The 16,079-nt window shown below is 41.0% G+C and overlaps 1 protein-coding gene across 2 annotated transcripts in view; it reads right to left on the bottom strand.

Moving 5' to 3' along the window:
- The window catches only part of cep104 (centrosomal protein 104), a 66,775-nt gene that overhangs the window by 41,741 nt on the left and 8,955 nt on the right, over positions 1-16,079 (bottom strand). For both annotated transcript variants that reach the window (XM_034208992.1, XM_034208990.1), the window contains 2 exons: positions 14,311-14,387; positions 13,739-13,907 (listed from right to left, as the gene is read on the bottom strand). In XM_034208992.1, coding sequence (XP_034064883.1) covers positions 13,739-13,907; positions 14,311-14,387 — 246 coding nt within the window. The remainder of the gene's footprint in view (positions 1-13,738; positions 13,908-14,310; positions 14,388-16,079) is intronic.

Genomic DNA, 16,079 nt, shown 5'->3' with positions numbered 1-16,079 from the left:
TGGAGGGACCTGCACAGTACATCACGGTATCATCAGCATAAAAATGTAAAGTAGCTTCATCCACATTTTCACCTAAACTGTTGATATATATGGAGAATAAAAGTGGAACTAAAACAGAGCCTTGAGGAACACCATTAGCAATGTTTAACCACTCAGAAGACAGCCCATCAAAGTGAACACATTGGGACCTTTCAGAGAGGTAGTTCACAAACCAACCCACTGCATGGCTGGATATGCCGATACTGAGTAGCCTCTGCTTTAAGATGCGATGATCAACGGTATCAAACGCTTTGGAAAGGTCAATAAATAGAGCTGCACAACTCTGCTTATTATCTAAAATACTCGTAATGTCATTCACCACTTTCATTGTGGCAGTGATGGTGCTGTGTTGCTTTCTGAAGCCTGACTGATGTTTAGACAGGATATAATTTTTACATAAAAACTCCTTTACCTGTTCACTCACTAGGCGTTCGAGCACCTTCGCCAGAACTGACAATTTAGAGATTGGCCTATAGTTATTTAAAATAGTTGCCTCCCCTCCTTTTAGCAAAGGCAAGACATAAGCTGACTTCCATACTTTTGGAATTGCATTTGTGCTGAGGGAGAGGTTAAAAAGAGTAGTAAGAGGAAGAGCAATAAAATCTGCAGCTATCTTTAAAAAGAAAGGTTCTACGTTGTCCGGGCCAGCCGGTTTCTTAGGATCTAGCTTAGATAAGGCTTCATGAACAACATTGACAGTAAAAGGAGTAAAACTGAAAGGGTTTTCCAGAACACATTGTTCAGAGTCACGGATTGGGGTGTTCACAGAAGCAGAGTTAGAAACAGAATCAAAGATAGAACCGCAGGACACAAAATGCTCATTAAAGCAATTTAACATAGTGGCCCTGTCCGATATAGTGCCAGATGCTGTGGTAAGGCAAGGAGGTAGCTCATTACGGATCTCACCGGTGGATATCGATTTTATTGCTTTCCAAAATTTCCTAGGATTATTTAGGTTATCTGTGGTAACTGACAAATAGTACTTCGACTTTGCACTTTTGACATTTGAAGTGAAGCTATTCCTTAGCTGCCTAAAACGCAGCCATTCTACCTCTGAGCCTGATTGCCTAGCCTTTGCCCAGGCCTTGTTTCTCTCATGAAGGAGACTAGACAGCTCAGCAGAAAACCAAGGATTGTCTCGTCCCTTTACTCTAAATTTACGCAGGGGTGCATGTCTATCAATGATCTCCATAAAACCAAGATAAAAATAAGACCATGCGGTTTCCACATCAGCACACAGATCGATTTTACCCCAATCAAAATCAAACAGATCATGCACAAAACCCTGCTCCACAAAATGTTTTTTGTCTCTCTTAATGATAATGCAAGGTTTAACCTTTTGAACCTTAGTGTCCCTAATTGTGGCTACAACACAGTGATCGCTCAGATCATTTGCAAATACTCCCACAGATGAATATTTATGGAGAACATTAGTTAAAATGAGATCAATTAGGGAGGATTTATTAGGGGACTTAATATTTGGGCGAGTAGGACTGTCAACAATCTGAGTAACATTCAAAGAGATGCAAAGGTTTTTAAAATCCTCTGACACTGCAGTTAACCAGTCCCAGTTAAAATCTCCAAGTAGCACTATTTCCTTGTAGTCTAGTTGTGATAAAAGATTTGCTAGTGAAGACAAGGAGTCTTTGACAGCTGAGGGGGGTCTGTAACAACTCACCACCATGACCTGTTGCCCCTTTGCCACTTCTATATTTATGGCTAAAAATTCAAATTGCTTACTGATCGATTTGGAAACTAATGTGGTTACACTGAACTTATTCTTAACATAAATGGCAACGCCACCACCTTTATTAGGCCGGTCGGTACGATACACATTAAAACCATTTAAGGCAATGTCAGAAGCCAAAATAGATTTATTTAGCCATGTTTCTGATAAGACAATGACGTCAGCGTCAGTCGATTTTGCCCAGATACGGACAAAATCTAGTTTACCTAACAGACTGCGCACATTCAAGTGGATGAAACCCAACCCAGACCTAGCTTTAAAATCAGCAGGAGTAGCGATCTGACTACTACTACTGGGCGGACCAGGGTTAGGTTGTACATTTCCTGACAGTAATAACAACAAAAAAACCAGGCATCTTTTCCTCTTAAACGACACAAATACATTGTCATCTAATTTAGAAACACCGGAAAAGTCTGCGAGAGTGTGATTAGAGCTTAAGAAGCAGTCCTGAAGAACCATCATCGCAGGAAAATAAAAAAGACAAACATATTTTGTCGAGCAGATTGACTGTGACAAGGCAACCGGTAATTGTTTGAGCAACACATCCGAACCTTTGCAGGGGATGCCCACTGCGGGTGGCAGAACAGACCTGAATCCAGTAGTCTCCTCAGAATGACTAGAGATCTTCTCATAGTCCAAAACAGTTAACAGGCACAGCAGAATCCCGATATGGGCCATTTTCCCAGACCAGCACACAGTATCCGCGATGATCCTGGAGCAAAATCAGCACAGCAGCAAAGGACAGGCGAAAACAGCAGCGTGGAAGTGCTCCGGTCCCTCCGTGGTATCCCCGGGGTGAAAGCAGGCCTCTGCAACAGCAGAACCAGGACAGGTGGAAAGCAGGCCCCAGCGGTGGTAAAATCCTCCTCCGCACAGCAGCACACGCCCGGTGGAAGCAGGCCAAGCCCGAAGCGTGGATCCACTCCGTCTCTCCGCGACGACTCCGGGGTAAAAACCTCTCCAGTACAGCCGTATTCTACAGGTGGGAGCAGGCCTCCGTAGATCGCAGATCGCAGGCAGGCAGATTGAACTCATAGGTTAATTGCTAAGATCTTGGACGGTAGTTATTGAAAATAAATGTAACGGTGCGATAAACACGAACAGTCACAAGGTCAGACTGTTTGAAAGAAACCAAGTTAGTCACATTTATTTTAAAGAAAAAATTATTGCATGAGGTGTGAGTTTCTCACACCCATTCCAGTTTACATGCCAACTTCCTGGTTCAACGAACTGTGCTTTCTGTAGCTAGGGACAGTTTTCCGGTATTATAAGGAATTGTATATATGCTCTCTCTTTCAGTTTAACCTCTGAGATTATGAGATTGAGAATATTAAACAAATGCTTGGACCTCATTGTTCTGATGTGACTGTGTTCATGTGTGTGAGTCACTTAAGCATTCCTTTGGTAAGGACAGGCTCATTGATACAAACAGAGTTAAAACTACAGGAATAAGACTCACATTTTAATTTTCCAGAAATTCAGCCCTTGTGCAACGTAACAGTAAGAGTGCCACATGGTGAATCATTAAGAATTACAATCTGGAAAAGTTGCTCTGAGTCTCTCGCAAAAAATGACAGACCTCACATTCCCAACTGAATAAAGTATTTTGACCGAGAAGTTTTAGTACCACCGTTTGGCCACTACAAAAAATCGCCTTTGTGCCTAGTGCTAGATTTAAACAGATAAATATGAGAGCAGGCCTGTTGAGACTGCTCATGGTCTCATGGTTGATGGATTTATGGCAGTTTGTGATTACAAACATAACAATGTTGATCTTATTTCTAATGATTATTTTTGGTAAGAAGAAGATTTCATTTCAAACCTTTATTTAACCAGATTGGTCCCATTGAGATCATAGATCTCTTTTTCAAGGGAGACCTGCAGCATACATCAAACATAAAACAATAAAGGACATTATATATTATATTTACAGGATACATTTACATAGTTATAGACATTTACAAGTGGCCATAGTATCAACGAGCATTTCATTTAGCCTAGCTTTAAAAACATGCAGAGGAATGAGATTGCTCAGTTTAAATTCTTGCTGTAGGCTGTTCCAAGCAAGTGGCGCTGCGCACATAAAAGCTGTCTTACCTGAGACAGTCCTTGCTCTTGGCACATCTAACAATACTACATCATGCGATCTCAGACAATAGCTGCTTGCAACTCTCTGTGTTATCAGAGAGCAGATATAATATGGGAGTTACCCAACAAAGCTTTATAAATAAACGTGTACCAATGACTGAGCCTCTTTACAGTAAGTGATGGCAAACCTGCCTTGGCATACGGGGTACAGTGATGAGTAAGTGCTTTACAATTTGTGACAAATCTCAATGCGCTGTGATAGGCAGCATCTAACTTGTTCAGGCAATAGGCAGGTGCATTCATATAGATCAAATCACCATAGTCCAGCACAGGTAAAAAGGTCACAGTGACTAGCCTTTTCCTGGCCTCAAGCGAGAAACAGGACTTGTTTCTGAAAAAGAAACCTAGTCTAACCCTCAGCTTTTTAAGCAGGTTATTGACATGAAGTTTAAAAGTAAGACAATCATCAAGCCAGATACCCAGGTATTTATAACTGGTAACCACTTCAAGTACTTGTCCTTGCATAGTAACAATATCCAAAACAGGCTCTGGTGTCTTTTTAGCTTTTGAAAATAGCATTACCTTGGTTTTATCAACATTTAAAATAAGCTTAAGTTCAGCAAGCTGAGTTTGAATAATGTTAAAAACAGCCTGTAATTTAACACCAGCCTCCTTAATGGAGGGACCTGCACAGTACATCACGGTATCATCAGCATAAAAATGTAAAGTAGCTTCATCCACATTTTCACCTAAACTGTTGATATATATGGAGAATAAAAGTGGACCTAAAACAGAACCTTGAGGAACACCATTAGCAATGTTTAACCACTCAGAAGACAGCCCATCAAAGTGAACACATTGGGACCTTTCAGAGAGGTAGTTCACAAACCAACCCACTGCATGGCTGGATATGCCGATACTGAGTAGCCTTTGCTTTAAGATGCGATGATCGACGGTATCAAACGCTTTGGAAAGGTCAATAAATAGAGCTGCACAACTCTGCTTATTATCTAAAATACTCGTAATGTCATTCACCACTTTCATTGTGGCAGTGATGGTGCTATGTTGCTTTCTGAAGCCTGACTGATGTTTAGACAGGATATAATTTTTACATAAAAACTCCTTTACCTGTTCACTCACTAGGCGTTCGAGCACCTTCGCCAGAACTGACAATTTAGAGATTGGCCTATAGTTATTTAAAATAGTTGCCTCCCCTCCTTTTAGCAAAGGCAGGACATAAGCTGACTTCCATACTTTTGGAATTGTGTTTGTGCTGAGGGAGAGGTTAAAAAGAGTAGTGAGAGGAAGAGCAATAAAATCTGCAGCTATCTTTAAAAAGAAAGGTTCTACGTTGTCCGGGCCGGCCGGTTTCTTAGGATCTAGCTTAGATAAGGCTTCATGAACAACATTGACAGTAAAAGGAGTAAAACTGAAAGGGTTTTCCAGACCACATTGTTCAGAGTCACGGATTGGGGTGTTCACAGAAGCAGAGTTAGAAACAGAATCAAACATAGAACCGCAGGACACAAAATGCTCATTAAAACAATTTAGCATAGTAGCCCTGTCCGATATAGAGACAGATGCTGTGGTAAGGCAAGGAGGTAGCTCATTACGGATCTCACCGGTGGATATCGATTTTATTGCTTTCCAAAATGTCCTAGGATTATTTAGGTTATCTGTGGTAACTGACAAATAGTACTTCGACTTTGCACTTTTGACATTTGAAGTGAAGCTATTCCTTAGCTGCCTAAAACGCAGCCATTCTACCTCTGAGCCTGATTGCCTAGGCTTTGCCCAGGCCTTGTTTCTCTCATGAAGGAGACTGGACAGTTCAGCAGAAAACCAAGGATTGTCTCGTCCCTTTACTCTAAATTTACGCAGGGGTGCATGTCTATCAATGATCTCCATAAAACCAAGATAAAAATAAGACCATGCGGTTTCCACATCAGCACACAGATCGATTTTACCCCAATCAAAATCAAACAGATCATGCACAAAACCCTGCTCAACAAAATGTTTTTTGTCTCTCTTAATGATAATGCGAGGTTTAACCTTTTGGACCTTAGTGTCCCTAATTGTGGCTACAACACAGTGATCGCTCATATCATTTGCAAATACTCCCACAGATGAATATTTATGGGGAACATTAGTTAGAATGAGATCAATTAGGGAGGATTTATTAGGGGACTTAATATTTGGGCGAGTAGGACTGTCAACAATCTGAGTAACATTCAAAGAGATGCAAAGGTTTTTAAAATCCTCTGACACTGCAGTTAACCAGTCCCAGTTAAAATCTCCAAGTAGCACTATTTCCTTGTAGTCTAGTTGTGATAAAAGATTTTCTAGTGAAGACAAGGAGTCTTTGACAGCTGAGGGGGGTCTGTAACAACTCACCACCATGACCTGTTGCCCCTTTGCCACTTCTATATTTATGGCTAAAAATTCAAATTGCTTACTGATCGATTTGGAAACTAATGTGGTTACACTGAACTTATTCTTAACATAAATGGCAACGCCACCACCTTTATTAGGCCGGTCGGTACGATACACATTAAAACCATTTAAGGCAATGTCAGAGGCCAAAATAGATTTATTTAGCCATGTTTCTGATAAGACAATGACGTCAGCGTCAGTCGATTTTGCCCAGATACGGACAAAATCTAGTTTACCTAACAGACTGCGCACATTCAAGTGGATGAAACCCAACCCAGACCTAGCTTTAAAATCAGCAGGAGTAGCGATCTGACTACTACTACTGGGCGGACCAGGGTTAGGTTGTACATTTCCTGACAGTAATAACAACAACAAAAACAGGCATATTTTCCTCTTAAACGACACAAATATATTGTCATCTAATTTAGAAACACCGGAAAAGTCTGCGAGAGTGTGATTAGAGCTTAAGAAGCAGTCCTGAAGAACCATCATCGCAGGAAAATAAAAAAGACAAACATATTTTGTCGAGCAGATTGACTGTGACAAGGCAACCGGTAATTGTTTGAGCAACACATCCGAACCTTTGCAGGGGATGCCCACTGCGGGTGGCAGAACAGACCTGAATCCAGTAGTCTCCTCAGAATGACTAGAGATCTTCTCGTAGTCCAAAACAGTTAACAGGCACAGCAGAATCCCGATATGGGCCATTTTCCCAGACCAGCACACAGTATCCGCGATGATCCTGGAGCAAAATCAGCACAGCAGCAAAAGACAGGCGAAAACAGCAGCGTGGAAGTGCTCCGGTCCCTCCGTGGTATCCCCGGGGTGAAAGCAGGCCTCTGCAACAGCAGAACCAGGACAGGTGGAAAGCAGGCCCCAGCGGTGGTAAAATCCTCCTCCGCACAGCAGCACACGCCCGGTGGAAGCAGGCCAAGCCCGAAGTGTGGATCCACTCCGTCTCTCCGCGACGACTCCGGGGTAAAAACCTCTCCAGTACAGCCGTATTCTACAGGTGGGAGCAGGCCTCCGTAGATCGCAGATCGCAGGCAGGCAGATTGAACTCATAGGTTAATTGCTAAGATCTTGGACGGTAGTTATTGAAAATAAATGTAACGGTGCGATAAACACGAACAGTCACAAGGTCAGACTGTTTGAAAGAAACCAAGTTAGTCACATTTATTTTAAAGAAAAAATTATTGCATGAGGTGTGAGTTTCTCACACCCATTCCAGTTTACATGCCAACTTCCTGGTTCAACGAACTGTGCTTTCTGTAGCTAGGGACAGTTTTCCGGTATTATAAGGAATTGTATATATGCTCTCTCTTTCAGTTTAACCTCTGAGATTATGAGATTGAGAATATTAAACAAATAATTGGACCTCATTGTTCTGATGTGACGGTGTTCATGTGTGTGAGTCACTTAAGCATTCCTTTGGTAAGGACAGGCTCATTGATACAAACAGAGTTAAAACTATAGGAATAAGACTCACATTTTAATTTTCCAGAAATTCAGCCCTTATGCAACGTAACTGTAAGAGTGCCACATGGTGAATCATTAAGAATTACAATCTGGAAAAGTTGCTCTGAGTCTCTCGCAAAAAATGACAGACCTCACATTCCCAACTGAATAAAGTATTTTGACCGAGAAGTTTTAGTACCACCGTTTGGCCACTACAAAAAATTGCCTTTGTGCCTAGTGCTAGATTTAAACAGGTAAATATGAGAGCAGGCCTGTTGAGACTGCTCATGGTCTCATGGTTGATGGATTTATGGCAGTTTGTGATTAAAAACATTACAATGTTGATCTTATTTCTAATGATTATTTTTGTTAAGACGAAGATTGTACTTCTGGTTAATTGCTAAGATCTTGGACGGTAGTTATTGAAAATAAATTTAACGGTGCGATAAACACGAACAGTCACCAAGCCAAGCAATGCAATACCACGGAAACTGTTTCTACAGTTTATATTTAAGTGACGTTGGCCAAATAAGATAGAAAAAACACACCAGACCAGTTCTCCGCCTTTTGTCTACTCTTCTTTCCGTCAAGTGTTTCTTTAGATATCATGTAACGACAAAAACCATGCTAACATCTTGGATGGTAGTTATTGAAAATAAATGTAACGGCGCGATAAACACGAACAGTCACAAGGTCAGACAGTTTGAAAGAAACCAAGTTAGTCACATGTATTTTAAAGAAAAAATTATTGCATGAGGTGTGAGTTTCTAACACCCATTCCAGTTTACTTGCCAACTTTCTATGGGCTCAGAACAGTCTCATAATACACACATGCACACAGAAGGATTCACACTTGTATTTCATGATCCGCAAAAGGATTCACACTTGTATTTCCGGATCCACACTTGTGTTTTTCAATGCACACACAAATGTTTTCCGGTTCATATACATGTTAATAAAATCCAAATACAGAAAAAAGTTTTACATATGTATTTTTGATCCTCACATATTTGTTTTCCGTTTAAAACCTCTGATCCTGCAAACACAACCCGCTTTCTGTGCACGGATCGCTGTGCATTCGTGTGTGGGTTTTTGAGACTCCCCTGACGGTCACCAGATTCGAGGACACCTCCACTCTCAGTACATTGCCACTTTCCGAACAAGAAATGCACGCAAATACAAGCTTTTATATTGTTAAGGTACAGTGCCACTTCCCGTGGGTGCTAGACAGTGAACTGTCAACGGGGGGAGCCTCGCTGCGGAGAAACGGTGGACCTCTGTCGCCTGTCAAAGCAACTTCAGATGGCCAGTCCGCCTCTGCCGGTACCAAGGTGGGTCGATCGGAGAGGCCAGACCGGCCCACTTCGGTACGTCCCGATGGCCAGTCCGCGACTGCTTCGGCATACAGTATAAGTGTTGCACGGCCAGATACGACTCGAGAAGCTGACTCAGATAAATGAGGCGAGTAAACAGCTGACAGCCGGAAAGTCCTTCTGTGACTGTGTTCATGTGTGTGAGTTAGGGGTGTAACGGTATCCGTATTCGTCCCGTACCGTCACGGTTCGGACGGCACGGTTCGGACGGCACGGTTCGGCACATGCAGTCACACGGCGAATGCGCCTTTTTTTACGAGTGGGAAAAAAGTCTGTCACTCAGGGCAGTATTATACTATATATAATCCAGGGGGCGGTATTGCGCCTAAAAACCAGCCGCCCGTAAATAACAAATGAAGAACAAGAACAAAACACAACAAAACGAACACAATACATGAAGAAGAAAAGTTAGTTGCTACGGCAAGTTCACACAACACACAGGAGCTAGAAGACCCACCTGCTTCTTTTAAATCAGGTGTGTGGGAACATTTCGGGTTCCCTGTGGACTACAGCAATGATGGGGTGCGAGTTGTGGATCGGACGAGGACGGTGTGTTGGCGTTGTTCTACAGCGGTGCGGTATGCTAGTGGTAACACGTCAAACATGCTCAATCACATCCGAGTCAGTCTCAGTCCCCAGCTAGAGGGTTTTCTCGACGGCAGGTGACATAGTTACCGCCAACAGATCTGCCCTCACTACTGACAACGTAGACAAACTCATATTTTTGAAGAAAAACTTGAAAATAGAGTAAAGCTTGAGTACCTTTATCTAGGCCAGTGGTTCTCAAAGTGGGGGGCGCGAGAGGACCCCTGTCATGCGAGAGGCATGACAGGGGTGGCGCGAGAGACCAGGAGAAAAAATGGTTATTAAAAAAAAATAATTAAAAAGATTTTAAATTAAAAAAAATCATATTTTGAAAAATGATTGATTCGAAAATAATATGATACAGTACAGTACTATTACGTCTGGGTGTCTGTGTTTCATTAAAGCTCAGCTCTGTGTGTGAGTGGAACGAGCCATTTTGTGTGTGTGCGTGAGCGAGAGAGAGAGAGAGCGCACCGGTACCGGAGATCGTTGTTGTTAGCTTCTGGTGCTAGCGAGCTACGCTAACGGATATAAGGAGTTTTTTCAACAACAAAGTGGAGGAGAGTCCTCTCCTGTCAGACTGAGAGACTCAGTGAGCTAAAGGACTCTCTCAGTGTATCTCAGTGGGTCTCAAACGTTTTGGTCACCATTAATATAAATAAATTAAAAACAATTATGAAATACTACATGACATTAAAAAATGTATAACGTTTAAAAGGGGAGTGATTTGTAAAATATCCATAAAGAAATAGTAAATCTGTTTACAGTTCTGTGTTGAGAGATGTATCCATACTGTAGATCTCTTCATTTTGCTCTCAAAGTGCACCAGATTGATGCTTTTAACTTCAATATTTAAAAATAAATCTTCCCGGGGGAGCTTGCCCCCGGACCCCCCTATGTGAGGTCCACACACCACCTATAAAAATAGCACTTTACCCCTGCTTACACCTATATGCCGTGAGCTGATTATTGAGCCTTCATTGTAACAGTTGCGGGTACATTGTGTATTTGCGTGGGGAGTGTTGCAGAAGAACATTCCACTGTAGCGCCCGGTACATTAATGGGAAACCCTAAATGTTTGAGCACCCTCTATGAAACGTCAAGCTACCCCACAGCACCCCCAAAATAAATCTTTGGCGCCGCCACTGAGCCTGACTATTTGTGTTGAGGGGGGCCCGACTTTTTTTTTTCTCCAAAGGGGGGGCCTGACGGAAAAAGTTTGAGAACCACTGATCTAGGCATAATGGCCTCACACACTCACAAGTTAATTACACAGTTAGACATTGCTCCTAAAGGTAGGCTACAGATTTTATTTTGTTTTATATTTATCATTGTATTTAGTTTATATTTTGACATCAGGAGATGTTATACAGTTCTGTATTGCCTTTTATTGATTGTGATTGAAACACTTTCTTATTGTTTATTTTTAATATTTTCAAGACATTCTTTTTAGTTGTACAGCTTATTTAACCTTTTTGTTTGACATCAGCCATTATAAATAATATGGCCATCTGAGTGTGTGTGTTACTGTTTGTGGTTTGTTTTTAACTGTGTAATACAGTTAATGATTCAACATGTTAGAGTTCCTTATTTTCATACCAAAACTTGCACTACTGTTAAAAATAAATAACAGCAAAAACAATTATGCATTTGGGACTTTTTTTTGCTTTTCCTTGTTGTACCTAACCCGTACCGAACCGTGACCCCCAAATCGAGGTATGAACCGAACCGTGACATCTGTGAACCGTTACACCCCTAGTGTGAGTCAATTAAAGCATTCCTTTGGTAAGGACAGGCTCATTGTAACCAATACAAACAGAGTTAAAACTACAGGAATAAGACTCACATTTTAACTTTCCAGAATTCAGCCCTTGTGCCGCGTAACAGTAACCCCCAGTTTCCACCGGGTCCGTCTGCGTCGCGTTACGGCTGCGCCGCTGCATTCGTAAAGATCGCAGCCACTCTAGTCAATTGGTGCTATTCCACCACACGCGGCGCGTTACGGCTCAGAAGCGTCCCAGAAGCGTCTCGGCACAGGGCAACTCTAAAATTAGGATGAATCCTATTTTTACGCGACGTTTATAACTGCAATATTATTATTATTATTAACTTTGTCTGTACAAAGTAGGCTGTCCAGGAAATACGCCCAAATCAACAAAAACTGCGAGCCGGCAGGCAAGATGCTCCGCTTCTGAAATGCTTCTGAAACGCGCCCGGTGGGTTATGACGCTAGAGGACATCGGACCAAAACCGCGGCGCTGCCGTAACACGGCGCAGACGGACCCGGTGGAAACTAGACAGTAAGAGTGCCACATGGTGAATCATTCAGATTTACAAGCTGCAAACGATCTGAACATCAACACGCTCTGATTCCTTACTCAGTTGAATCACACCAAGCAATGCAATACCACGGCAACTGTTTCTACAGTTTATATTTAAGAAACGTTGGCCGAATAAGATAGAAAAAACACACCAGACCAGTTCTCCGCCTTTTTTTGTCTAATCTTCTTTCCGTCATGTGTTTATTTCGATATCATGTAACGACAAAAACCATGCTAACATCTTGGACGGTAGTTATTGAAAATAAATGTAACGGCGCGATAAACACGAAGATATCATGTGACGACAAAAACCATCCCATGAAATCCTGATGGTGCGATGACAAGGGATTTTCAGCATGACTACCTTGGCAACTGCCTTGAGTGAAATGTTAATATGCCATGCTAACAAGGTGCCAGTGTGTGTGTGTTATCTAGTTACAGAAAGGCTGGTGGTTGGGAGTTGGAGATACGCTAGTCGAGGACGGTCACTGCAGCTGTTGGGCTTATTAAGAATTCATGGTCAACATGGTAACGCTCTATACAAAGGAGGTCGGTGACAGGAATCTGAACAATGTTTAACCACTACTGTTACAAACAGTGGTGAAATCACACTGGATATCTGTAAAAAGAAATACAAGCCTCGCAAAGTTGAGATTTGCAAGAGAGGAATGAGTATCAGTCGAAGTGAGCGGATGAAGATATCTGAAACCAAAATATTTCCTTACACACTAAATGTCTTCTTTGTCTAAAGAGTAAAACAATCTGCCAAAAGCAAATAGAGATAACATGGTGTAAAAGAACAGCGGTGAAGGGAGTTTTTTTAGATAGTTATGTTAAAGCAGCAATTCCAAAATAGAAGTAGGAGTTCTTGATTCAGAAAAATACAAGCAATCAGCTAAATGAACTTGATTTATGATAATAGAGTTCATAATGCCACAGGACCCCCTTCAGTGTTTATCTGTTTAATATTAGATTGGATTAAGATATATATTTTTTTAATGTACACAATCCTGAAGCTAGTATGGTTGGTGTTTATGTCCACTATGTTCCATACTGTTGGATAGTATATTCTATAAAAAATCTATAATGTTAAATGAAATGATGATGTATTTTATGTTGAATCATATTCTGTTTTAACTATTATTTTCCAAGAAATTCTTGCAAAAGTCAACTGACTTTTTCTGGAAAAGTATTTTGAGTAACCAGGGATATTAAGTAAATGTTTTGGTTGTGTGTTCACAAAGTATGTGTTTGTACTGAAACAAGGGCGCCATAACACAATACAACTGGCATAGCTCATTACTAAAGTCCAACCTTAAGATGTTGCTATGACATCATGCTTACAGTCCAGAAAAATAATTATAAGTGATAAGTGAAAATTAAGCTTTGTGCCAAATCTTTAACAGAAGGGTTTTAAATGAACAGTTTTTACATTCTGTGAAATAAGCTTATTTGCTTTGTTGATCAAAAATACATGATAGGAATTGACACCATGTCTGTGTGTTGAGTACATAGCAAGAATCAATGTTTTAACCAATGGGCTTAAATATGAATTGTTCTTTTGCAGACATTTAGTAACTCATTAAGACGGAATACATCCTGTTATTTGTAGAGCATACTGCCCACCATGTAAGCAAATATTTGGTGTCAATGTGTTGTAGCCACATGTGTCTACATCCCAGCAGCAGTAGTACCTTTTGCAGGTCTGCGATGGCCTGCTTCAGATTCTTGGCCTGCTCGTATTTCTCCTGCCGGACCATGTCCTGCTTCTTCTGGTCCAGGAGTCTGATGATGTGGGCGACCTCTGGGTCCTGGTACATGTCGAAGGCCAGGTCATCCAAGGGGGAGATGGACTCACATTTACTGGACACAAAAACATTTGAAATAGTTTACAAAACAAAACCTTCAAACATTGATTTATCTTCAATATAAATGTGGTCTAATTCACTTGAGACAATGTCAGTGTAAAATGTGTCTCAGTTAAATGCGTATGTGCAAATCCTGATCAAAGGGAAAAAACACTAACTCAGACCCTGAGGTGAAGCATCCCTTGGGGGTTGATATATATTTTTTTTTTTTAAAGGAAAAAGGAAAGAAAGGAGTATTTCGAAATATGTTTTCCTCCTCACACGGGCCGCCACCTGCATTGTCTTCAAATGCGTGTGACCTTGAATGCCTTATTGGTTGTCTTCCAGACTAAATGGCTTTGTTGAAGGGTGTTATTGTCACAAGACAAAGAAAGCAGGGTTCAATGTCCTCGCCTCACCCCATGAAGGTCGTGTCCAAGGCGGATTCCAGCTGGGTACTGTTGAGGTAGTGTTCGATCAGCTGCTCTCGGCTTGGCTGGGGGTAAACAGATGGACAAATTAAACACACACATGCATATATACTCTTGTATTACTGTGCTCAGGAAGACCTGGTAATTGTCTCCTAATCCTGTTAGCTCTAAAGTGACCTTCAATTAAAACCCTAACCTTAAAGTAACCAAAACATTGCCATTTAAAAGTGAGACCTGTGAAAATGTGCGGACTTGAACACGTCAGTAATACAAGTGTACTCACACACACATGCATACATCAAAACCTAATTACTTATCTTTAATTAAAGGCTACGACCAAATATGGAGATTTTTAATACATTGCTTACACTGCTATCACCTGAAGTGTGAAGTGGACAATCGGTCAAAGAACAGGCTGTCTATGAATTACATAATTCATGAAATCTGCATGTAATATGAGGAAGGACAAACGTCCTGCTAGCCAGTAATAAGTAGGAACACGCACAATATTGTACACTTATCTAATCATAGTGCAGTATGTCGTTCTTTTTCCTGAAATATGAAGATAATATATCATCCAAGGGGATAAAAGACATGATAATATTTTGAATGTCACTATTAAATAAGATAGTGGAACATTAGTATGAGGAGAATTTCATTATTCACATGACACAGATTAGATAACATGTTTTGGGGTCAGTTCACAAAAAGTAAAATATAGAAACGTTCTTAATACTTTATGCATCCACTCCAAAATAATTGTGTGAATATGATTGAATCTGCATTGTGCCCAGCATTCAAAAACATATGTTTATATTAAACACCAAAGTGTGTTTCCAGGAACTGGTAACTCTAGACCAGGGGTCACCAACATTTTTTAGGATGAGGGCTACTTTCAAAAAATAAAACAAGTCGGGGGCTACTTTTACTCCTCTTTTTTTTGTTTTTTGCAGTGTATATATTTATCACATTTTAACATTATTATATGCTTACCTTTAATCTTTGTGTGCTGTTTGGGTCTGTGGGACCCGTTTTCAGTGTTTACTAAAAGAAAATGTATGCAATTTAATTATTTTAACCTGCTTTATTGGGGGGTGGGCCTCACATCCTCTAGGGGGGCCTCACATCCTCTAGGGGGGTCCTCACATCCTCTATGGGGGTCCTCATCTCCTCTAGGGGGGTCCGGGGGCATGCACCCCCGGGAAGATGTTTTTTAAAATGTTGAAGTGAAATGCATCAATCTGGTGCACTTTGAGCACAAAATGAATTTATGGATACAGCTCTCAACTCTCAGATGAAAGGAAGATGTATACTTTTCAATACTCCAATCATCTTTAGAATATCATCACAACCAATAACACATCATTTAAACTTGTTTATTCTTATCTTATGTTACCTAGTAGTTAGCATTCTTTCTTTTTATTTATGCATATTTTACTAATCATTCCCCTTTAAACTGTTTTTTGTACTGTCCTAGTACACATTGGAATGATTTCTTACTTTATCTATATTACATAGATAAAAGTGTGCTCTCCCTAGCTCTCTCGCTCTCTCTCTCTCTCTCCCTCTGTATCACTCGCTCACAGAGACTGTGTGCTCCTCCGTGGCGAGGACGGCTTGCGTTAAAAAAATAATAAACATATTTGTAAAGTGGGGGGACATGTCCCCCCCCCTGTCCCCAGTGGAGATTACGCCATGCGTGTGTGTGCGTCAAGTGGAATAAATATATATGCAAGTTACAACACACAGAGTAAAAC

Source organism: Gymnodraco acuticeps, unplaced genomic scaffold, assembly GCF_902827175.1.
Source record: "Gymnodraco acuticeps unplaced genomic scaffold, fGymAcu1.1, whole genome shotgun sequence".
Taxonomy (NCBI): domain Eukaryota; kingdom Metazoa; phylum Chordata; class Actinopteri; order Perciformes; family Bathydraconidae; genus Gymnodraco; species Gymnodraco acuticeps.
Note: the sequence above shows the minus strand (reverse complement) of the source record. Positions and strands in the feature narration are given on the sequence as shown.